The sequence below is a fragment of the Drosophila pseudoobscura genome, chromosome 3, assembly GCF_009870125.1.
Source record: "Drosophila pseudoobscura strain MV-25-SWS-2005 chromosome 3, UCI_Dpse_MV25, whole genome shotgun sequence".
Lineage (NCBI taxonomy): Eukaryota > Metazoa > Arthropoda > Insecta > Diptera > Drosophilidae > Drosophila > Drosophila pseudoobscura.
In genome coordinates this window covers 4,611,485-4,634,697 of record NC_046680.1, presented here as the reverse complement: position 1 = coordinate 4,634,697, position 23,213 = coordinate 4,611,485, and the positions used below count along the sequence as shown (strand labels likewise).

The 23,213-nt window shown below is 45.6% G+C and overlaps 2 protein-coding genes across 5 annotated transcripts; one reads left to right on the top strand and one right to left on the bottom strand.

Moving 5' to 3' along the window:
- Window positions 1–2,661: 2,661 nt before the first annotated feature.
- Window positions 2,662–5,084, top strand: LOC117183632 (uncharacterized). Its single transcript, XM_033378200.1, has 2 exons — window positions 2,662–4,709; window positions 4,788–5,084. Exons 1-2 carry the CDS (start codon window positions 2,911–2,913, stop codon window positions 5,026–5,028), a joined length of 2,040 nt encoding a protein of 679 aa, XP_033234091.1. The 5' UTR covers window positions 2,662–2,910; the 3' UTR covers window positions 5,029–5,084.
- A 4,001-nt stretch (window positions 5,085–9,085) lies between these two features.
- Window positions 9,086–16,525, bottom strand: LOC4803416 (myb-like protein Q). 4 transcript variants are annotated; one of them, XM_033378182.1, is made up of 7 exons: window positions 16,434–16,525; window positions 14,692–15,230; window positions 13,788–14,074; window positions 13,287–13,359; window positions 12,027–13,216; window positions 11,094–11,739; window positions 9,086–10,939 (listed from the first exon to the last, which is right to left on the bottom strand). In XM_033378182.1, exons 2-7 carry the CDS (start codon window positions 14,897–14,899, stop codon window positions 10,773–10,775), a joined length of 2,571 nt encoding a protein of 856 aa, XP_033234073.1. In that variant the 5' UTR covers window positions 14,900–15,230; window positions 16,434–16,525; the 3' UTR covers window positions 9,086–10,772. The 4 variants fall into 4 exon arrangements, with proteins under 4 accessions (XP_033234073.1, XP_033234072.1, XP_033234070.1 ...); XM_033378181.1 differs by having other exon boundaries at window positions 14,692–15,352; window positions 16,284–16,514; XM_033378179.1 differs by having other exon boundaries at window positions 16,284–16,514.
- Between the last annotated feature and the right edge of the window lie 6,688 nt (window positions 16,526–23,213).

The window sequence follows — 23,213 nt, the reverse complement described above, 5'->3', positions numbered from 1 at the left end:
GACTTAAGCAACAATTTTGACGATTTGGCGATGGATATCGAAGTTCGTATTCGCTCAGCACTCCGCAGGACTACCCAGAACATGCCGCATCACTCAACGATACGACCCGAGCTCAACGTTACTGCCTCCGGAAATGTACGGTCACGATATCATATTCCTGACATTAAACTTCCCACTTTCCGTGGAGGTTATACTGAGTGGGCAGACTTTTACTCGATGTTTAGCACAGTAATAGATCAGGAGCCCTTTCTATCAAAGATTGAGAAGTTCCAGCACCTGCGCTCATGTTTGGATGGACCTGCCCTGGAGGCTGTTCGCTCTTTGGAAGTATCGGAGAGCAATTATGATATTGCATTGGACATTTTAAACAATCGTTTCAATAATAAACGTTTAATATTTCAGGCACACGTCGCTGAGATTCTGAGGCATGAGAAGGTTGAAGATGGGTCAACTACAAAGCTACGTACTTTATCGGACAAGCTTCATTCTCACATGAGAGCGCTTAGATCGATGGGTACCATGGAGGAAATAGCTGGATGCATCATCGTTAACTCCACATACAAGTATCTCGACTCTGATACCAGGACCAAATGGGAGGAGCTGTCGCCCCCTAACGTCATACCAACATGGGACCATTTTTCGGCTTTTTTGGAGAGGAGATGTCAAGCCATGGAGACCATGGATCAAGCTATGTCGATTCAAATCCATAGCAGTCAGGTTGGAAAACATAAACGAATCACTCATTCAAAACACAGTCTTGTTGCTACAAATACAATCGTATTGGAATGCGTGTTCTGTGATAATAAAGGGCATAACATTTACAGCTGCACTCGCTTTGGAAACCTTTCGCCATCTTTGCGTCTTAGAGAGGCAAGGAAGCTTAGAGTTTGCTTCAACTGTTTGAAGAAGGGACATCGGAATACCTCCTGCAGTTCAGGCTCTTGTCGCACATGCGGTGAAAAGCATCATACCCTTTTACATATCAACAATCCTCTGCCTACGTCAGTTAACACGGAACCTGCAAACGCTACTACGTCTCCTATTCAGACAGACTTATGCCCAGGCCCCAATCTTTCAAGTTCTCTTGTTGCCGCTTCATCACCATGCTCGCCTCCTGCTCAGAATCTTAGCTCAGACGTAGTGCTTCTAGCCACGACAGTCATTATGATAAAGAGTCGAGTTGGTGATCTTCTTCCTTGCCGGGCTCTTCTGGATTCAGGCTCTCAGATTAATTTAATAACCTCTCGCTTTGCTCAGAGGCTTCAGCTGAAACGAGCCAAAGGGTCGGTATCAGTATCGGGTATCGGCGCTGATTCTGCATTTCACACGGAAGGTTCAGTTAATTTGGTCATTCAATCCAGGACTTCCGATTACTTCACGAGTCTCACAGCTCTCGTTGCTCCACGTATTACAGGAAACCAGCCTGCTTCTTCATTTGATGTATCCAAATGGGAAATGCCATCCAATATCAGCCTTGCTGACCCACACTTTAACAAATCTCAGCGCATCGATGTACTTATTGGAGCCAGCTTATTTTACGACATTTTATGCGTTGGACAGATCAAATTGGAGAGGGGACTTCCTATAATACAAAAAACCCGTCTCGGCTGGGTTGTCACAGGTGGAGGTCAGTACTCCCGCAGCTCAGTGCTCCTAGCTGCCTCTAGTTCGACGGAATTGAGTCAAACGCCTACCGTTGGTTTGGATGAGCTAGTGCGAAGGTTCTGGGAAGTGGAAAACTGCCACGGTCCCGCTACAGAAGCAACAAAGGAGGAAATTGCTTGCGAGGAACATTTCAAAAAACATTGCAGTCGGCTTCCAAGTGGCGAATATTGCGTTCAATTGCCTTTAAAGCTGAGTGACAGTCTTCTTGGAGATTCTTATCAACAAGCCTATCGCAGATTTCTCAATCTAGAGCGCAAGTTGGTTCGCAAACCGCTTCTCAAGGCCCAATACGCCGCATTTATAAAGGAATACGTCGATTTGAATCACATGTCCCCTGTCAAAAGTGACGCACTTAAACAATGCAAATTTTTTCTTCCTCATCACTGCGTCTTAAGAGAAGACAAAACCACCACAAAACTCCGAGTAGTTTTCGACGGATCCGCTTGTACATCTACAGGATATTCCCTCAACGATATATTGATGTCAGGCCCAACAATTCAGCCAAAGTTAGTTACGACTCTTCTTCGATTTCGTACCTTTCGTATAGCATTGACTGGTGACATTTGTAAAATGTATAGATGCGTCCGTGTCTCGCCCCAAGATAGTTTTCTGCAGTGCATACTGTGGCGTGACTCACCCCTCGAGGAGCTAAGGACATTCAAGCTGGATACCGTGACCTATGGAACAAAACCAGCAGCATTTCTGGCCGTCCGTTCTATGCACCAACTAGCGGCAGACGAGAGTTCGTCATATCCAATTGGCTCTGAAGTTGTGCTGCGGGACTTTTACGTGGATGATTTGCTAACGGGGGGAGATACTACAAATGAGGTGCTGGAAATAATTCGCCAGGTGTCAGGACTATTAGCCAAAGGAAATTTCAAGATCAGAAAATGGTGTTCCAACGATACATATGTACTCGATCAAACACCCCATGAAGATAGGGAAACATTTGTTAAATTTACTGATGGCAGCGATGTAACCAAGACGATAGGTTTAGCATGGAATCCCACTTCGGATGAGCTATTATTTTCATTCTGTCCCAATCAAGTCCCTTCGAAACCAACTAAGCGAGTTGTATTGTCAACTATTGCACGATTTTATGATCCACTCGGACTTATAGGGCCAGTTATTACTAAAGCAAAAATATTTCTACAGCAGCTGTGGAAAGAAAAGCTTCATTGGGATGAAAGTCTGCCAGTCTCCTTACGCACAACTTGGATCAACTTTATTCAGCAGTTTGACTCTATGCAACAAATTTCTTTCCCGCGCCTATCTTTCCTTCGAAGCAGCAACCTTGAAATGCATGGATTTTGTGATGCCAGCATGAGTGCTTATGGAGCTTGCATCTACGCTGTTTCGCAAGGCGACAATGGAGTCAAGGCAAATCTTCTATCTTCCAGATCTCGTGTAGCGCCACTGAAGACTATCACAATACCCAAGTTGGAATTATGTGGTGCAGCGCTACTCGCTCAGCTTATGCATGAAGTGTCTTTGATGAACTTCAAGTGCTCTTATTATTGCTGGTGTGACTCCACAGTCGTTTTGGCTTGGATCAAGAATCAACCATCCAACTTCAATGTATTTGTCGCTAATAGACTTTCTGTTATTCAGGAACTCACATCTGGAATGTCTTGGCTGCACGTGCCAACTGATCTAAACCCTGCCGATATGCTTTCTCGAGGATCATTACCAGCTGAGCTCATCAATTCTCATCTTTGGAAGTATGGACCTACATACTTGACAGCCAGTAAGGATCAATGGCCAAGTACACCTGCTCTTCCAGAGCCGGTTTTGGAGGCACGAAAAACCATACTAATTACAAACTGCGCGTCAAGATATTTGGTGGAAGAATCAAAGTTTGTAAATTCCTTCCCCAAAATGCAACGAATTTTTGCGTATGTATGCAAATTCATTCATCGACGAAAGTCTGGAATAACTGTGGAGGACTTGCGTTTGGGAACCGAACTGCTTATTCGTCTTACTCAACAATCTCGTCTATCCACTGAAATAAGAGCCCTGGAAACGCGAAAGGACATCAAGGCTTCAAGCTCGATCGCCTCTCTTTCGCCATTTTTAGATGATTGCGGTTTGCTTCGAGTTGGAGGGCGTCTTAAAAACTCTACCTTGGACTTTGAAGCACGGCATCCCATAATATTGCCCAAGAATCATTCCATCACTTCTGCTCTGATACGGCACTTACACGAAAAGCACCTTCACGCTGGACCCCAGTCGCTATTAGCCATCATTCGTCAAACGTACTGGCCAATCGGTGGCCGAAAGACCGTAGCACACGTAATCCAAAAGTGTGTCAGATGCTTTAGAGTGAAGCCTCGAACTCTCGAGCAAATAATGGCAGATCTTCCGGTGGACAGAGTCAGCGAATCTCGTGCATTTTTAGTTACCGGCGTGGACTATTGCGGTCCGTTCCTGTATAAATCAGAAGTTCGAAACCGGCCCCCACTAAAGTGCTACATGAGCATTTTTATATGCTTCTCCACCAAGGCGGTTCACATCGAGCTTGTGAAGGATCTTACAACATCTGCGTTCCTCTCTGCTCTTCGCCGTTTCATTTGCACCCGTGGAAGACCGATTCGTATTTGGTCAGATAATGCCACAAATTTTGTTGGAGCGCGGAACGAACTGGCGGAACTTAAGTCGCTATTCCTAAGCGACAGTCATCAAGAAGCCGTGCATCAAGCTTGTCTCAACGATTGCATCGATTGGCGTTTCATTCCTCCTAGATCGCCACATTTTGGAGGATTGTGGGAGGCGTCAGTCAAGCTTGCTAAGCATCATCTTCGACGTGCCCTCGGATCCTCGCTTCTTGGATTTGATGAGCTGCGCACTCTCGCGTGCAATATCTGTGCAATCATTAATTCAAGGCCATTGTTTCCTCTTTCAGAGAACCCTGCAGATCTCGATGTACTCACGCCCAGCCATTTTCTAGTTGGCGCCCCTATCACAACCTTCTTGGAGCCTGACTTGGTTCATTTAAACGTCGATCGCTTGGACCGTTGGCAGAAGGTCACACAGCTTCAGCAAATCTTTTGGTCTCGCTGGCGCCAATCGTATTTAACCAGTCTTCAAGAAAGAACGAAGTGGCGCACCCGGAATCCTGAGCTTCACGTCAATGATGTCGTTCTTGTTAAGGACGAGAACTTCCCTCCTCTGAAGTGGCCTCTAGCGAGAATCCTCGAGCTCATCCCAGGAGCTGACGGCGTATCTCGAGTCGCCTTGATCAGGATGGCTACAGGTGTTAGCCGAAGAGCACTTGCAAAACTATGTCTATTGCCTCTACGAGATGAGGTGAAAGGCATGGATCCTTCCACGGGGGGAGTATGTTCGGGCGAAGCCCGAGTGTAAATTTTATACCATTGTTTTATTGCCTATCAATTCACTTTCTTTTCTATTTTGGTCATTATACTAAACTAACGTAACGTAAGCGTAGCTTTATCTATGCTCGCTCAGCAACATGCTCTCATTTAATCATCTATTCTTATCTATGCTCGCTCTTGTTATCTTTTCTTTCCTATGCCGTCGCTAAGCCGTCAGCAGCTGCGCCTGCTCTAACAGTTACCGCTTGATATAGTTGGAGAACAGACCCCTTTTGTCCCCAATCTATTACTTTGGCTCGAGATCGGCTCGCTTGCCTCATCCAAGTGTGTCACTCTAATACTATTGTAAAAGGCTCTGGCATCTTCGGCCACCCTCAACACACAAAATACCTATAATAAAATTTATAACGTTTTCGGAAATTAATAATTTGTGAAATTATTGAACAATCATAGTCAGCGAAAAAGCTCGTTGTCTCAACAGCCAACTTCGTTTTTTTGATTTGAGAAGTTCAAATGGAGAAAACTCTGACCTATGCGAAGATTCTGTTGGGACTGGTGGTTTCTTTATCACTTCAGAGAATTATCCCCAACACCTTCTCTTCCCTGATTTCCGTATGCTAATGCCATAAGTAATGTCATTTTGTGCGTTTATCGCCTTGAAACTATTGAAAGCGCTTTGAGCAATGCTTTTAGACGGAAAACTTAAGTCTGTCCCCGGGGCCGTGTATGTGCGGGCGGCAAAAGAAGATTAATTTGTGTGCTCGGCTCTCGGATACCACTTGGAGTCTCGCCTCCAACACAAAGGCACATCTGTTCTGCTTTCTGCTCCGTTCTGCTCTCGCCCTGGCCTAAGGTAACAGACACATCACAGAGAGCGAGAGATACGGATAGAGGTACGAGTGGGTGTCTCTGTGGGTATGGGTGTGGGCCCTGTGCAACAATGGGGCGTTAGGCATTTGTGAGATTCCTGTTAGTGGGCCACACACGCTGCCAAATGAATGATGAATGCTCATAAATGAGCGTAAGGGCGACGTGTGACCTTTCCATATGTGTACATAAATACTCCTACCGGAACGTTTCCTCTCGCGTTTCCTCCCATTGAATGACTGATATTCGCCGGGAGTGGCAGGGCATTCGATAGTCTGTGCGGATCAAAGGTTTTGGCTACAAATGCCATAATAGTCAGGATAAGAAAATTGCCTCCGGGTGGTATACCTAATAATTCAGCTGGTTAATTATAATGTAATTTGAAAATATCAAAGGAGTCGAGTCGGTTTCCTAGGGCGCGGAAAACAATCACACACGCTCCTTCCCTACACACACAAAATGCCTACCCTCACCCGATGTCGTCGCTGTCCCCTCCGCTCAGTGTTCTATATCTCAAGGAGCACAAGGGAAATGCATTCTGGAATATAATTTTACTCGTGTCATGTTGACCCAAATTGCATCCCGACACATCTTAGCGAAATTAAACCGCTTGCCTCAGGAAATCTTCATTTGATATTCACGTGTATGTGTGTGGCGTGTGCCTGTGTGGGCGCTCACACTAATTAATGTGGCACCTGCCTCATGACACGTTCTAGTTAAGCAAGCTTTATTTTTTTTTTAATGAACGCAAGCGTTTTCAATTTTCATCCGCAAAAGCCACAAAACTTTGGCTAGCCGCCATCATTAGCCGTTGTCAGGCAGCAGGCGTCAGCCCTTAGCAGTTAGCCGTCAGAGCCTGTCATTAAAAATGGCTTAAACGGCGCGTCAGTGGACGCCAGGCTGTGGGTGTGAAACCCTTTTTCAACACGTGTTCGGTCGAAATAGAAAATGTGATAGCAAGCCGCGCCATTAAGTCTCGCTATTCCAGAGGAGAATTTCGGAGTGCCGGCTAGGGTCACCCCATGAGCCAAAATGGGGAATCCAAGTGCGGGCAAGATTTAATATATTTGAAGAATGGAAAGCACAAACACAACATAGTTGCTGAGGATACGGAGGAGTTTCAGTTACGTTAAGGATAAGAAACAACTTGAGGGTCAGAAATCGAACACCAGCAGTATTCTAATGGCCAGAAGGCATACCAGAAGCATAAAGAACGCACCGCGATTCGCCTTCGTTTTTGAACTTTCTCTGATTTGCGTTTGGTATGCATGGAAATGCAGTTTTCTCTTTCTGTTCGCTGCATCCCCCTCTCATCTGGGCCATCCCTTTGTGGCGAGTGCCCGCCAAAGTGTGCTATGGATCCGCTTGAGGCGGCTCCCACCCACAGCTCGCAATGAGTTTGTGGGATGGTGTGTGCAACGAGGTCACTGGTTTGGGACAAAAGATGTCAACTTGAAAATTACACATTCTCAAATTCAGAATAAAATATATACGAGTACGAGTATGCACTCGGATGTGCGCGGACCATAGTGGCTCTGACTCGGGCTCGGGCTCTGGCTCTGGCTCTGGCTTTAACCCTGCACAACTGTTGCCTTTATTCCGACTTATCAGCCTGTAAAATGCGCAATCCAAATGCAAATTTGCAGCGTAATTAAAAATGCGCATAATGCCTGATTCCCTGACACCCAGATATGCCCCGGCAAAACCAATTTCCACATAGTGAATATATACATATATGTGTAGAATTTAATTAGCAGAGACCTTCGGGAGGAAATGAGTGCTTTTGGCCATTTTAAAAAATATTAATGCCGTGAATGAGCTTGGGGCAAGTAAATGCGGTTAAGGCTGAGCTGCGAAATGCATCCTGGCTGAGATCCCTTTGCTGGCTTCCATTTCCTTTTTGCCATTGAATTGCAAATCGCTTTAGGCCAAACCATTCACTGTCCCTAACTGAAATCGCTATCCACGCGGGAAAAATCCTCCCGTAAATATTCAATTTCACACGTAACATCAGCCAACCAAGCAAGCCGGCAACCCAGCCACCAAGCAACCAAGCAACCGACCAACTGGCAGAAGCCAGCTGTCATCCGGGCTGGCCACAAAAGTCGGCTTGTCGCCCCAACAAAATAGAGTCGCACATATTTTCAAATAAAGCTGCCGCTATCACAAATTGACAGCAAAGTATTGTGTGGCCTGATTTGACTGCTTTAGAGCCAAAGTCCCCTTTCCGTGTGGGGCTCTGTGGCTGTGGGCGAGTGGGGGTCTGTCCAATATGGCCAAATGGCCAAATGGCTTTATGCGGTCAGTCAACTCGCTGGGAAACGGCATGGCGGGACTTCCGCTTCCGCTTACACATGCACAGCTGGAATGTGGAAAGTGCCCTGCGGTTTTCTGGCTCTGCCACTGCCACTGCCACTGCCACTGGCACTGCCATGATTGCGTCGAATGGTAGCCCCACTCCAATGGCACCCACACTCTCGAAAAACTAATAAAACCCGAATATGAGTGAGCGTATTGGAACCGTACAGTTTCGATGTGTTTTATGAAACAATATGAAGCAAGCAATCTGCGTTTGGCAATTTCCGTAGTAGCATTGTATTTTCGGGTACTGTCAGCCACGTTCTAAACAGTTTGTTTAGTTAAATCGAAACTTGATTCAGACAAAATCAAAATTTACAAAAAAATTATTAGTGAAAGCAATCGTTAGCCCTATTTGGAATTCCCTTTTCATTCGGAAGCCTTCACCCAAGCCATTAATCTAGCCATGGACGGCAGCGGGGACAACCAGCTCTCGATGCAACTGACACGCGACGTGGAGGCTCGCCGGCGAATGATCATGCATGCTGAGCGCGAACATCAAGCTATTGCTGCCATGGCCGCTGCTGCCTACCTGCCAGGTCACCTGCAGCTGCCACGCGCACCTGCACAATTGCCCTTGCCACGAGCAGGGCTCCAGCCCGATCCGCAGCAGAACGATCTGGACGAGGATTCTGGATTCGAGTCGGGGAGCGAGAGCGATTGAAATTTAATTGTCGGGGATACGTACATACCCACTACTTAGTCATCGAGCTGTTAGTGAATAAATTAATTGGGAATCAAGTGTGAACTTACCTTATGATCGGCTTAGTTTTTTTCCCTCAGCCTCAGCCTCAGCTTCAGCCTCAGCTTCAGCCCCAGCTCCAGCCGCAACCCCCAAAACAGTTGAAACAACTCGCATATGTAAGTCCTTAGATGGGTTTCGGTTTATTCACGTCAATTGGATTTCAATTTGATTCAAACACACAAAATCAATTTGAACGCAAGTGTATCTGTATCATGTATTCGTATTAGTAGAGAGCTTTAGCTAGTTTAGTTACATTTATGTTACACAAATACCATATATTTATATATATGTATGTACTCGTATGTATACGCATATTTAAGTGGTGCTTTCGCTTTTACCGAAGTTCAATTTGTTCTATGTTTTGCTCTTCTTCTGTGGAACATCAATATTAAATATTTTTGCATGTGTATTTACGTACGTATATGTATTTTCATTTGATTTTCATTTTGATTTTGATACTTCTGTGTAGTGCTCTCGACTAGAGCTGGCCGAGCACACACACATGTGTACTCGTATAAATCTCCATGGAGTTCGGCTTGGATTTCTCTTTATCCATATATGTATACGTATGTATGTACGTATTCGAAATTTAAATGTCTACTTTTCAAGTATAGTTCACTTAATTTTACTCTCTCCGAATTAATCGATGGTTATCACGCCTAAACTTGCTTTGAAATTAAATGAACGTAAAACGAAGTCATTTGAAAAATCTGCATTCATTCGATTCTCAAACTACTCGTAGACATGTATATGAGACTCACTAAGTATACACACATGCATATAATCGTATCATTAAAGTTTAAACATACATATACTATATTGTATTGTGGGGTCTTGTGTCTTAAAACTGTTAGTTTTACTCGATATGGTGTCTTTCTTTGCTCCTTTCAGCTTTGTTAAAACAATTTCCATATTTATTCGTAATATCTAATATATTTTGTGGTTTTTCGTAACGTATATTTAAATGTCCAACGGAAGCGTGAAAAAATGATATTTCGTGAGCAAATAAGGAATACATACATTGTTCTGATTCCGTTAACATATAAATTATAATATTACACAATTCATTATTTGTCATTGTTCAGTTTTTTTCGTTATAGATTTAGTTGCCTATACTTGTATTTGTATGTTTGCTTTTTCCCCCTCCGATAAATCGTATATGAAAAACCTTGCACTCCATTGTCTCAGTCATGAAATGAAGTCGAAAATGAATTCAATACATACATACTCGTAGATATAGTTATAGGTATATGTAGGTATCGATTTTTATATATGTGTATAGTATGTATATATTCTGCAGAAGTACATCTATAAATTCTTTAAAATTTCTACTGCTGTATACATCAATGGTTGGTTGCTTGCTTGCTTGCTTTTTGGGGATTGTGGTATTGATCCACTACTTGAAGGAGAGAGATACTTCGCATTCTTATAAAATGCATAAATATTCAGCTTACAAACTAGACCACGCCCGTTCTCTCTCTCTCTCTCTCGGTTGATCGGTATATACTCGTATATTTGAATCAGATATATGTATGTTTGCTGATAGGTATTCGTTTTTAGAGAGTGCCTAGAGACACTCGTGATAGGGAGGGCTTTACATTGAAATCCATACAATTTATGCTTGAGTTAGTTGAGAGTCTGACTGAAAATTAGCTCTACCCAAGTCGCTTCCTCTGCTGCAGCTGCGGCTTACAGTTGCCAATCGAATTTACGGCTTGATCAATGCAATCATTTCATTATTGCCGCCATCCCTGTGACCGGAACCCAGCCCGGCACCCAGCTTACAGCACCAGCCCGTAACCTCAGTAACCAGTCGCATCGAACAGATCCGGCAGCACCAGGGGCGGGCAGTTGTGGGGACTGCAGGTGACGCTCGGCATCTCGTCGGGCGTCACCGCATCCGTGCAAATGCACTGCAGACAGTTGCCCGTATCCTGGGGCAGAATGTCGCCAATTTTATACAGTTTGCCTGCAAAAACAAACGGAACGGAGTTTGGATTGTATTTGAAATGGGATTAGGAAGTGAGCAATTGTCAGGAGCATGGAAGAAGGGAAATGGGAAGGGGGTTATTTTCGTTAGCACTAATCTCCGGGGCATTCGTCGACTCTACTGTCTTGCTTACCCAAAACATTGCACATACGCCCTGGTGCCAGCGGCACTGTTGTTATAATCGTTGTCAGTGTATACGGTGGCACCGCTGGGCTGCCAGTCGCCTGAGGTTGATCCTGATTGTTGCTGTTGTTGTTACTGATGCTGGTGGGTGGTCTGGTGGTGCTGGCGATGGTTACGGAGCTCCTCCTGTCGGTCGCCTGTGGGTCCATTGTTGCCCCTGCTGTTGTTCCTGGAGTTTCTGCGATTCCTGGCGTTGCCTCTGTGCTCACACCTGACGTTCTGTTGCCATTTGCAATTAAATCCGTTTGGCGACGGGGATGCACATCAACTGCAGTTAGTGTAATGTCAATGTTGACAACACTCCCATTGAATTCGCTGCTGTAATCATTGTACGAGCTGCGGAAGAAGACAGCATCGGCAACATTGTCTTTGCTGCTGCTGCTGCTGCTGCTGCTACTGCTGCCACTTCTCCCATTCCCACTGCCGCTGTCACTCTTGTTTCTGATGGCAACATCATCGATTATTGTCGATGCTGCTGTTTCCTGCCCCGAGGCATCGTCCGGCGTGTTTGTGCTGTCAGCATTCAGCTCCGTCGATGTCAGCCACCGATGGAACGCATCATCCAGGTCCTTGCCACCGCTCCTATCCGGTTGCAGCTGGTCAGCATCAAGGGAAGAGAAAAACAAAACATACTGTTAATTCAAGTTGACTGCATAGTAAATAATAAACCAAGTCAAGCTCGAAAAACCCTATTACGAAGACCCTTTCAGGGTGACTGGTCACGGCGCGACCGCAAACTTAGGCCTGTCAGCGGGGAGAGCCAATGAAGTGGCCTGGCCCAAATCCTAATTGGGCTACCCTCCATCTGGCTGTGGCTCTTAAAGCTACACAGCAAAAAGTACAGCCAAGCGAATGAACCCAGCTCCAGTCCGACTACACTCACATTTGTGGCTGCAACTGTGGCCCCATCTCCAGCTTCAGCTTCAGCTCTTCCACTGTCCCGACTAGACAGTCTGCCCGTCGCATTGCCATTTGTTCCTGTCGTCGTAGTCGTTCTCATTGTTGTTGTTGTTGTTGTTGTTGTTGTTGTTGACGCCGTTGTGGACGTCGCTGCCTGGTTTGTCATCAACGCCTTGGCCATGCTGCTCCTGGGGCTGCTACTCGTTGTCCATTGTGTGGGCGCTGCCTTGGGGCGCTTTGTTGGCGGCTCTGGCAAAATATCGCTGTCGGTTTCCGCATCATCAAAGTTTTTATCAACGCCCAAGTCGGTATGGAGTTCAACGCCTGCATCTGCTGGTGGCTTTTGTCGGGCCAACGCCTCTTGTTGATGTTGCAAGCGTTGCTTTTCATGCAGCAAGTGCTGCTGATGATGCTGATGCTGATGGTGCTCGTGCTCCTCCGTCTTGTAGTCGTAATAAAGCAGGGCCGGCAAGTTTTCGGGGAAATTTAAGATCTTGCTGGACGAATGTGGAGGCTTGTGGGGATGGGAGCTATGTTGCTGCTGCTGCTCCTGCTGGTGCGAGGGCGTGGCAATAGTTGTTGCTGGCTGTTGATAATGCGTTTTCTTTGCCGCCGCCTGATTAACTGGCGGGGCTACAGCACTCTGTTCTTGCTCCTGCTCCTGCTCCTGTTGCTGCTCCTTCTCGGGCAACTTCTGGTGCTGCTCGTGTTTGTGTTGCTTGATTATATTGTAGTTGGTGGCATCGCCAGTCTTTTGTTTTTGTATCTGATGCTCGTACTTCTGCTGCTGCTGTTGCTGCTTTATGGCTGACTTTTTATAATCCTGTGGCTGCTGCTGCGGCTGCTGCTGCTTGTGGCTCTGGAAAACTTCGTAGTCATTAAAATTCTTTTGATTCCTACGATGCTTGCGCCGCTTGCCAACTTTCCCAGCCGTTTTATGCACTTTTGTTGACTTTCTCGTGGTGCTCTCATAGCGATATGGATCTGAATAGTCACCAACACCAGCAGCAGCACCATCGCCACCGCCACCACCAAAGCCAAAGCCGAAGCCAACACCAGAAATAACCCCACCTCCATTGGCTTTGACTTTGCCATTGCCAATGCCATTGTCGTTGTCGTTGTCTTTGTCGTTTCCTGCCGCCATTTCCTTCACCTTGTTTGCATTGGTCTTATCTGCGGAGGAGGTAAAAGGCAAAAGTTTCTTGTTATATTATGCATGGCCCATAATGGCGGGAAAACTAACCGCAGCGCTCCCACCAGCAGAAGATTTCTCCGTCCATGCAGAGGCACACCTCGCAGGCATCCTGGCGCGGCACCTGAACCGAAAGCGGATGAGAAAGGTTACAGCAAATGGTTGAAAGTGTGGAAAAGTGTGCAAGTGGGAAATTTAAATGGTCAGCAGCTTGGGTATTCACGATAGCAGCCATCAATCATCTGGATGGAGCCGAGCTGCATAATGGATGCGTAAGCGAAAGCCACGAGTCAGCCACAGACAGCAGCAAATATCAAACGGTATCATGTTTAGACCTAATTGAAAATGCTTAATCCGAGTGTTCACTTCATTTTGAATGAACCAACTTCAACTTGTGGTGCGATAATCGAGAAGAAAACATGTTCTGTGCTTGACAAAGCGAAATGAAGTGCTCTCTAACCGACCAAGCGAAAGGAAAACCATTTTCAATTGCACATCTCTTCTTTTCCCCTACCTATCGTACGCTGCACCCTTTCATCCTCAAATTCTTACCTTCTGTCCATGTGTGTACTTGTGGCCGTTAGTGAAGCAGGCGGCTGCCCGACTGTGCGGCTCCAAATCCTCGACTGAGCCATCAGAGCGCCCTCCCTGAGCTCTCAGAGTGTGGGGGTCCAAGGTGGACTCTGATTCGAGGCCTGTCGCTCCGGCCTGCTGGCGCAGCTCGGTGTCGCTGAGCATTTGCTGGGACAGAAGGCGCGCGTCGTACTTGGCCTGGGATTGGGCCGTGTCCAGGTCATAGTTGAAGTCGTCGTGCTCATCTAAATACTCGAATGGTAAAGCTGCGAGAAGCCAAGAACAAATGCGAAATAATCCCAGGTTGATTTGACTTTTCACGCCAGATGCCACACACACCAGCAGAGACATACAAATACATATGTACTCTGTCTAAAAGATGGTCCTGATCGGCAAGCTGTTGCCACCTTTCATATTAAATTTAGGCCATAAGCGGCGGCATTTTATTATGCATATTTGATAAATTATCATAAAAATAAGATACGAAATAAATCACGAGCCTCATAAAAGCAGCACACGTACACACAAACATATATTGTACGTATTTATATTATATACATATATGTATGTATATGTATATGTATATGGGCTTCCTTTATGGCTGCCAGTTGTCATTAAATCAAAAGGCTGCACTCATTATGACATAAAAGTGGCGAAAGACGAATGGTGAATGGTGAATGGCGACTGCGAAATGGAAAATGTAAAAGCGCAAAATGCTCGTAAAAATTCAGAGCAGAGCGAAACGATTGCTGTGATTTATGTAATACAGATTTAATAAGGCTGTAAAACGAAGGCTGCCTTTCATTCCGTCTGCCATTCCATAATTCAGGGAAAGCAATCAGCGGCAAAGAGAGTCGGCTAAGCCGCTGATGGAGAGACTCACCCTGGGTCCGGCTGAGTAATCCGAAAATGTTGCTCAACAGCAGGAGACGGAGTCGCAAGGAATGGCCGTTTGTCATGCTGCTGCTGCTGGTAGTTCCGATGATCCTGTAGCTGGTTGTGGTGCTCCTTGGTCTGTAGCTGTAGCTGCCGCTGTCGCTTCTAATAATCCCAGGAAGAATTTCACTTTTAGGGGATTTCACGGATGGCATTTCACTTTAGTTGCAGCACATTACTTTGCACATTTCTTGCACTTGCCTCTCGGCACTCCCTCTTACCCACACAGCCGCACTCAGTCCCGGACACATACACTCTCCGGATTTGGAGGGGCACACCACACCGTGGGACAACCTTCACCGATGTTTGTTTGGGGTTTCGGTATTCGTTCGTTTGTTTGTTCCTTCTGCTTTCTGGCTGTGTTTGCTGTGGCACTTTACACCGTAACCGTAACCGTAACCGTAACCGTTGCTGTTTTTATCCCACTTGTCTTCTTTGTTATTCTTAGAATGCACACTTGTATACTCGTACTTTTCCGTGTCGGCACTTTAGTGGGAAATTTTGCATTTACTCGCACATCGCACGGTGCTGCTCTTGTTGCTGTGCCGGCGTGCCCACATAAGCAGGCAACGCTTTTCGCACCCACCCACCCAATCAATTTATGGAGGCTGAATGTAAATGTAAACTCAACTACTGCCATACGAGAATTCTGCCTCCTCCGCCTATACTCAATTCATTTTGCCAAGTTCGTAATGGCACAACTGTGATTCACCCCCCCTCTTTTCGCCCGCTGGACTACGTGCCTCGTTCTGCGGGGAGAACGAACGAACCAACCAACAAGTGTTTCCCCAAGAACGTGACTTATGTAATCAGTGAAAGGAAGCTGCGGCAGCTGCGATTGCTACGCTCTGTGGCGGACAATTTCAAATGAAATTGAATCCCATTAACTAATCATAAAGAATGAGGAAGCTGTCCGTGCTTCAGCCTGAAGCCTGGCTGAATGCCCGCGCTCTATCCTTAGTTTTTGGCAAAGGCCCAAACAAAGCTAAGCCAGGCTATCAGCAACAACAGCAACAACAGCAACACTTGGAGCCAACCGTTCTCACAGGTATAGGGAGTGGGAAATCGGGAAAATCAGGGAAAAGAGCACACAAGTAAAAACAAAACGGAAGCCTCCGCAGCAGGCACAGGCGGAAGTCCATTGCCGGGACGTTCGGGACGGTAGCGTTTGAAGTGTGAGAAATTAGCGCTACGCCAACGGCACTCTCACACACTCACAAACACACACAGGCTGTCACCCACACTCAGTCAGAGACACACACAGTCACAAGCACACAAGTAGAAGCCATCACTTATAACAGGGGCCTGGCCTGGCAGAGTAGAGTCCATATTTAATTTATGTTCAATTTGCGACAACTTCCGTTCAACATGATCGAATTTTAATTACAAGTGCAGTCGGCCTATTATATTCCATAAGTTATTTATTCACAATGTTCTACAGTTTTGCTGCCGCTGTTGGTCTCACTTTACACTTGTTTGCTTTTAATTAAAATATAAAGACCCGGAGAGCTCAAATGATAAGCGAACGCCTCTAATTACATTTTATGTTAATTGAATGCACTCGGCTCCCGAAAAAACTCCAGCTTTAAATATCCACTACATTCCAAATCCAGACGTCGTAAGACTGTCTGTCACACACGGCGGCTACGCGATGACTGACTGAATCTTTGCCGAATCTCGTCGACCCACCAAGTTCCACGCTGCGACATCCACTGTTGCTGCGGATGCTGGATCCTTTGTATTTATTGCAGCCGCCTACAACTCAATCCTGGCTCTCTCCGAGAGTGCTCTCCGCACGAACCGCCTTTTATGAATGAGCTGTGTGCTGTGCGCAATAAACATGGCCCGAACACATCGAAACTGAGAGAGAGAGAGAGAGAGAGAGAACGGTAACAGAGCTCTGTTGACTGAATGTTAGAATGTTAGGCGCTGGCTAAATGCAAATTGCATCAAACTGAATCCGTTATGTTCAGCCATTTTGCACTCTTTTTGTGGCAATTGAATTTGCCAGAGCCTTTAGGCCCCACTGGCATGCATTTAATGTCGAGAATTGCATTACAGCAGGATGCCCCGCAGGCGGCAGGCGCCAGGCGCCAGGCAGGCAAAAAGCAAGACAATGTCATGTGTCAGAGCCAGGAGCAATTTCATAATTCCATTTTCGGGCTTTAGCCTATTGATGGGACGGGACGCACTCATACGTATATATGTATGTATATATCATAGCCCCCAGATGCTAAAGTTCAGTCCTAAGAAGCACAAGTGTGAATATGTAAATGACACAAGTCAGGCGGGCACAAGGGCACACATTTGTACTCGGAAATACATGTATGGGTACGGGTACGGGTACGGGTATTAGTGTGAGTATGGTCGGGACGGGGCTGTCAGCAGGACTCGGAGGCCGTTGAGTGACAGGCGATGTTTGGGGCCGCCACGGATGCCATTGTGAAGCTTGTTAGACATTACAATGCGTGTTTGTGTCAGGATAACTGTCAACAGTTGCCTCTGCCGTGCACGCTACCCCTCTCTTTCTGTTCCTCCTCCATTTTTATATTTTTACATTTGCTAATTTCTTTTGTACATTCTTGAGCTGCACGACGGGCAGGCGGTATTAGCATAAAATAACAATAACTCTGCTCATTGTTGTGCATCAAGTGGAGTGCCTGTCACACTCTCAGGACTCCGGCTCGACCGCGTGCAACAGTTGGTGGCCCATCCAAACATCCATACTCGTATGAGAGTGTGGTATGCATACATATATCATAGGCAAGATATCGTAGATGTAACCCACGCCTACGACGCCCACCGCCTGCCATATACCCATTGGGTGTCCATTGATTTATTTCCGGCCACAATCGTACGAATCATATGGAAAATGCCACTTGACTGCTCTATCTCGATCCTGCCACCAGAATATTTATGTGGCTCCACAAACGATTTGTATTTGCAAATTATGCTAAATAAATTGATATCTCTATCTTTATGGCAAAGCAAATAATGATAGTTGACAGCTGTGGTCGATCCGATATGCGTTGATATTTAATGTGTGGCGAAGCAATTAACTTGTGTTTCCAACTTACATCTGTATGGTATATACGGGCAGACACATGAAATCATAATGATTTATATAAAAACGAATGTATATCAAACTGTGCTGGAAACGATTTATTGGCCATTAATTAAAAAGTTTCAAAGCTCCACAGAGATAAATAATGTTTTAAAGGTTGAAAAACAATAATTGTATATTTTTTATTTATTTCTGTGGTTGGTCAACCTGTGGTCTACCAGTTATGGTAGACATATATGTATAATCTCCAATGATATGGATTCTCATAGTTATAATCCCTTTTTGAATAATTTGTGAAATTCAAGCATTTTTTAGAACTACAAGAGAATAATTCTCCAATTACTGCCTTTGTTATACTCTTTAAGTAATTTATAGAAAATAAAAAACCATTCGGAAGCCAGCCTTTATTAGTCGCCTTCCCGAATAAATCTCGAGTAATTGTGTGGAAAATTTAATAAAACTGTCAACTGCCTTTGCTGCGGATTTCATTATGCGTAATCCTCATTGTGTTGATTATTATGGCTATTTTGGCAGCCGCTCGGCTAAATCCTTTCAAAGGCCTAGACAAAACCAACCTCAAAACTTTCTCCATAAATATTAAAATATATTGTATTGAAATCTGAGCGGAAGGGCGGCTGCTTCCCACCCTTGACTCGGTCATAAAAATGATTCATTTAATTGGACATGTGTTTGTGCTGCGAGGCCCGCAAACCCAAGCGGGGGATGGGATGGCTTAAGTGTATGCAAATTAAATTACAATTATAAATTCTAAGGACTCTGGGGCTTTTCTTGGCCCTGCGTACCGGCCCTGGGCGACTACAAAGCAGGCTGCTACAGCCATCATCTTCTCGGCCTAATCTCAGGGCTGTCCGGCCCACGAGCTGGCACCTCACTTACGAGTGCCATATGCCAGATGTAAATATTTAAAATGCTAAAATATATTTGACACTCGAGTCTGCAGCACTTTGACAGACGCTCTTCTTAGTGTCGTTGCTGCACAATCCCTTTCTTCTACACATCTGGCCGCCTCTCCCTTGGCCGGCGATCTACTCTACGAGTATTCCACTCGAAAGGCCATGCATTCTACATAGCACAAGCATCTGCAATTGTATATCCGTATACATTGCCTTTAATGCCCTAACAATTGTATGCTTGAGTTGGCTTATGGTTGTCTTATTTTGCACAGAGTGATTGTCTGTCCCAAGTAAGTAAATGTATTTGGGTATTGTGTGCCTATATCTATACGATGTTGTCCTCTTATCTCCTTCGATTCACACGAGAAACCTTCTGCAATAATTTTGATTGAGAGAACTGCATTAAATTTTGTGAAAATTACCAGGGGCTTTGGGCCAGACGGCTGACTGTCATTTCGGGGCACATCACTTTCCATCATTTGCAGCTCAAACTAAGTTTTGATTGATGCGAAATCACATCGAATGGTGGCTCTGCAGTTGAATCGTCTCTTATATTGAGTGGCTCTTTAAACAGTCAATACCTTAAAGCAATTAAACGAACATGGCTGGAAAGTTAGGCGACATTTTGCAATGAAGTTTGAGCCAAAAGAAAAATTGTCGCCGAACACTTGGCATGATAAAGTCGCCGAAATTGGGGTGTTGAAAATGCTTAAAAGTTTTTCCTTGTACCCTACGAAAGTTTGCAAACTACACACACACACTCTATACACTCTATACGGACCCACACATCTGCACACATATACATATATATATACTTCGCGAAACTAACAACAATATGAAAATCAGTTAGGAGCAAAAAAACACATGCAGTGAAATGAACTCGAGAGTTCAGAAACTTTTACTTTTTCTATCGCAACACCGCTTTTTGTTGGGATCTGGGGCCTGGACAGTGCCTCTGGCAGCTCTTTGTTTTTTTTTTTATAGCTGTTATCAAGGCCTTTTGTCTTTCGGCCGAACAAGTTTCTCTTTGGCCAGAAATGAGCTTGATTAAAGAAAATTTTAAATGCAAAACAGTTGCGCAAAATTTGTGATTACGTTCAGCTCAAAAATGGAATGCAATCCCATTTTCCTCCTGTAATTATGGCAACAGAAGGAAGAGGGAACGGAGCGGGACCGCCATTCAAGTGTACAAGAAAAGAAAAGTAGAGGTAGGGAATATTTCGCAAAGCAATTTGAAAACAACAGAGAAATGCGTTCCCCGTCCCAGCCCGTCCGCCGCCAGAACAGGCTCCAAATCTTGGCATTTCCATGGCAATTATGAAGCTGCAAGAGGTTGCAGCGCGTCGAGTGGCTGAGTGGAAAGCCAAGACATCGCCCCAAGGCTACACCGGAGTGCGACGGGGTGTTGCTGCTATCTCGCAGTGGCGTACTTAACAGCGGACTTGGCATTGCCTGAGAGCTTTATTAAAGTGCACGGTGAGTGCCGCGCACTTCGCCTCGGCGCCTGCGGCAGCAACGAAGGCTCGGGATACCTGCGAGTATGATTCCTTTTTTCATGTGCAGTCGTTGGCTCTGTCACGACAATAAAACATATTTGCATATTTACCGCAGCTAACATTTTCACATTGCGGGGGGTGGGGGGCAAAGGGTTGGGTAGAGATCTCGGGACGTGCGCTCATCAGGCAGTTTTGTCGTGCAAATTGCCCGAGGTGACCTTTTCAGATGTTAATGAAGGCCTCGCAAGCAATCATTTAGCAAAGTCCAGCCCACAACCACCTTAGACAAACACAAAGGGGTTCGGGCTCGGGCTGTTGACTTTGAATTAACAAAAATAACAGCATTCATTCGTGGCATAAAAAATAAGGGCAATGCAAACAATGGCTCTGCATAGTCACTGGTTTTGCCTGAGGACTTGCGATGAAAGGCAGCAGTATTCCCTAAATACTCGATGTTATGATCAGCTCATTCTCATTTTTATTACTGGTTTCTGGGTTCCGTCTTTTTTATTGGCTACCATAAAGTAAGTCCTTTCTGTGGGGCCCCTGCCACAGGATGCTGACATGCATGTTCCAGTCTAGCCGCACTTTTATAGCGCATAAATCTGGGCGAATGTCACAGAATTCTTTGGCCGAAAATAGATATCGCCCACAGGGAGGTGGGGGGCATCACTCCCGCCTGGCAGTCCCTGCTAATTTCGTCAACAAATCTGCTAAGCCAGCTTATGGTCACACACGAACACACACACACACTCGCATTCGCAGGAACATTTGGCCAAGATCCCTGTAGGCGTCCTGATTTTTATTGTTCGAGAAATTGAAACGTAAATCTTGAAGGCTTTGCCGCAGCACGAATTGATTTTTTTATGGCCTGCCAAGAATTTGGCTTTATGAGCAATTTAATCATTGCATATGAGAAAGTGCAACCAGTTGGATAATTAAATCGTGCTTAACCTATTCGCAGCAGCTTATTGTTGGCATAGATAGTCGATCCGGAGTCCCGAGCTCTGGCTGGGGTTCCGGCTGGCCTGGACTGTTGTTCATGTTGTGCACAATTTGCGTTAATTGCGAGCAAAACAGCTCGATAATCACATTACAACCGCCATGTCAGTCTGTACGAGCGGGGAGTCGAGTCGATTCAATTAAGCCATGGGACAAATGGCAAACAGCTGCGATGCTGTGCAGATTGGTGGCTTGTATGTATGAGCTTGGCACAATGCAGAACAGAGTCCCCCGCATTGGCCGACGGCAAACAGCTTAAAAAACGCACCGAAACGGAAATCTGCATCACGTAGGCATCATATGCCAGCTCCGATAAATTGCAGGGGCGCAAATAAAATGCAATGGTAGGGATCTCAGTGCGGAATTGTGTCAACAGCAATCTCAGTCACCAGCACCCCAGTACCCCAACACCCTAGCAGCCCAGCAGCCCAGCAGCCAAGCAGCCAAGCAGCCATTCCCATTACCATTTTCAATCCCAGCCAGTCACAAGTAGGGGAAAAAGAGTCCGCTTTTCCTCTCACCATATACAAATACATATATTTAATCTTGAATATATGTACTTATTCTGCACTGTGACTGATGCCTGCTGCCTCCAGCCTGCTGCATGGTGGCTGGTGGCTCATGCGGCTCCTGTTTGAGTCCCATCATAATGATGCGGCGCCGCGTCTGTTGCAACTGGCAAGCGACTGTTCAGGCCTGATTAAGAGCGCTGCAGGGCCACCCAGGATATACGTATGATTTAATGGAAACTATGGCAACGGGGTATATTGCATTCTTCTTTCACGACTGCAGGCTGCCTTAACTATTACGCATACGAGCCGAGGGCGAAATTTTCAGAAAATGTCAGCCACTTTCATCTTTTGTTGAGGTTTTTCCCCATCACTCTGCCTTTATTCGTATAGTTTTGTTGATTTTCAATTAAAAGTTTGCCCATTTCCTGGTCCAGCACCCGCATGGCCTCAACTGGCCTTCTAGTTAGCCTCCATCTTCCCATTTTTTGTTGCTATTTTTCATTGTTCGACTGCAGCTTCCGACAGCCCCTGACAGCCAGATGGACCATCCTCCAGACAATTGCCATTGACGTGGGCAAACCATTTAGGTAAATAATTGCTTTGCCAGTTTAGCCCAGGCATTTGCAGCAGTCAAACAAAAGCCAGCACTTTCGCAGGCCACCAGTGTACAACGGCTTAAATGTGTTGCAGAAATCTGCCATGAAATATGAGCTGTGAGTGGATGGATCTCTCTCAAAACCAGAAATTTAAAATCAGAAATCCAATAAAATAGCCAAAGGCAAACATTTAAAATTGGCTCAAAAATAAACGAATAAGCATACACAGTCGTACATACATATGCTCTCGTGGGTAGTACGAATATAACGATTCTCAACTGAAATACAATTTATTTTTACTCGTAGTTATGGAAAATGTGCACTCCCCTGAATGATTTCGCAAGAAGAGTTTTTCCTCTGCTGAAGCTGGTTTCACATTTTCTTGCAATTCCATTTGGTTTCTGGCTGGACTGGACAGTTCCAGGACTGGACTGGACAAGTCGGTCGTAAATTCTGCTGACAAAACTCGGCTCCAGGCACGTTTTATTATCCTGGCGCACTTCTAAGCGTAATTGATTGATTGATGGATGGATGGATGGATTCACGGATTCACTGGCGGCTGGATGGCTGGACGACTGCATAGAAGGAGCACGGCGAAAGCCAGCACACACGCACTCAAAGAGCCCAAATGGTGGATATTAAAGCAAGTTTTGCCGTAAACGTCCGAACAACTTAGCACATTTAATCTTTAATTAAGAGCAAAAGAGACGAGACGTTATCTGACCCTGATTCCAGGGCCACCAGGGTACACCCTTCACTTCATCTTTACCCTACCTCCAGGCGGCTTAAATGATGCGTTAAGATGACTCCAAGGAAGGATCGCAAAAGTGGCTTGCGGCTTTCCGAGGCCGGCCCCGGAGGCTGGGGCCCCAGAAGCCGCAAAGG

Excerpts from the sequence above, each read along its gene's own strand:
- LOC117183632 (XM_033378200.1), top strand. The coding sequence starts at position 2,911 with ATGCAACAAATTTCTTTCCCGCGCCTATCTTTCCTTCGAAGCAGCAAC. Across the intron at positions 4,710-4,787 it reads GTCACACAGCTTCAGCAAAT|TCACGTCAATGATGTCGTTC; the intron begins CTTTTGGTCTCG and ends GAATCCTGAGCT.
- LOC4803416 (XM_033378182.1), bottom strand. The coding sequence starts at position 14,899 with ATGCCATCCGTGAAATCCCCTAAAAGTGAAATTCTTCCTGGGATTATT. Across the intron at positions 14,075-14,691 it reads ATTACTCAGCCGGACCCAGG|CTTTACCATTCGAGTATTTA; the intron begins GTGAGTCTCTCC and ends GGCTTCTCGCAG. Across the intron at positions 13,360-13,787 it reads AGTACACACATGGACAGAAG|GTGCCGCGCCAGGATGCCTG; the intron begins GTAAGAATTTGA and ends CTTTCGGTTCAG.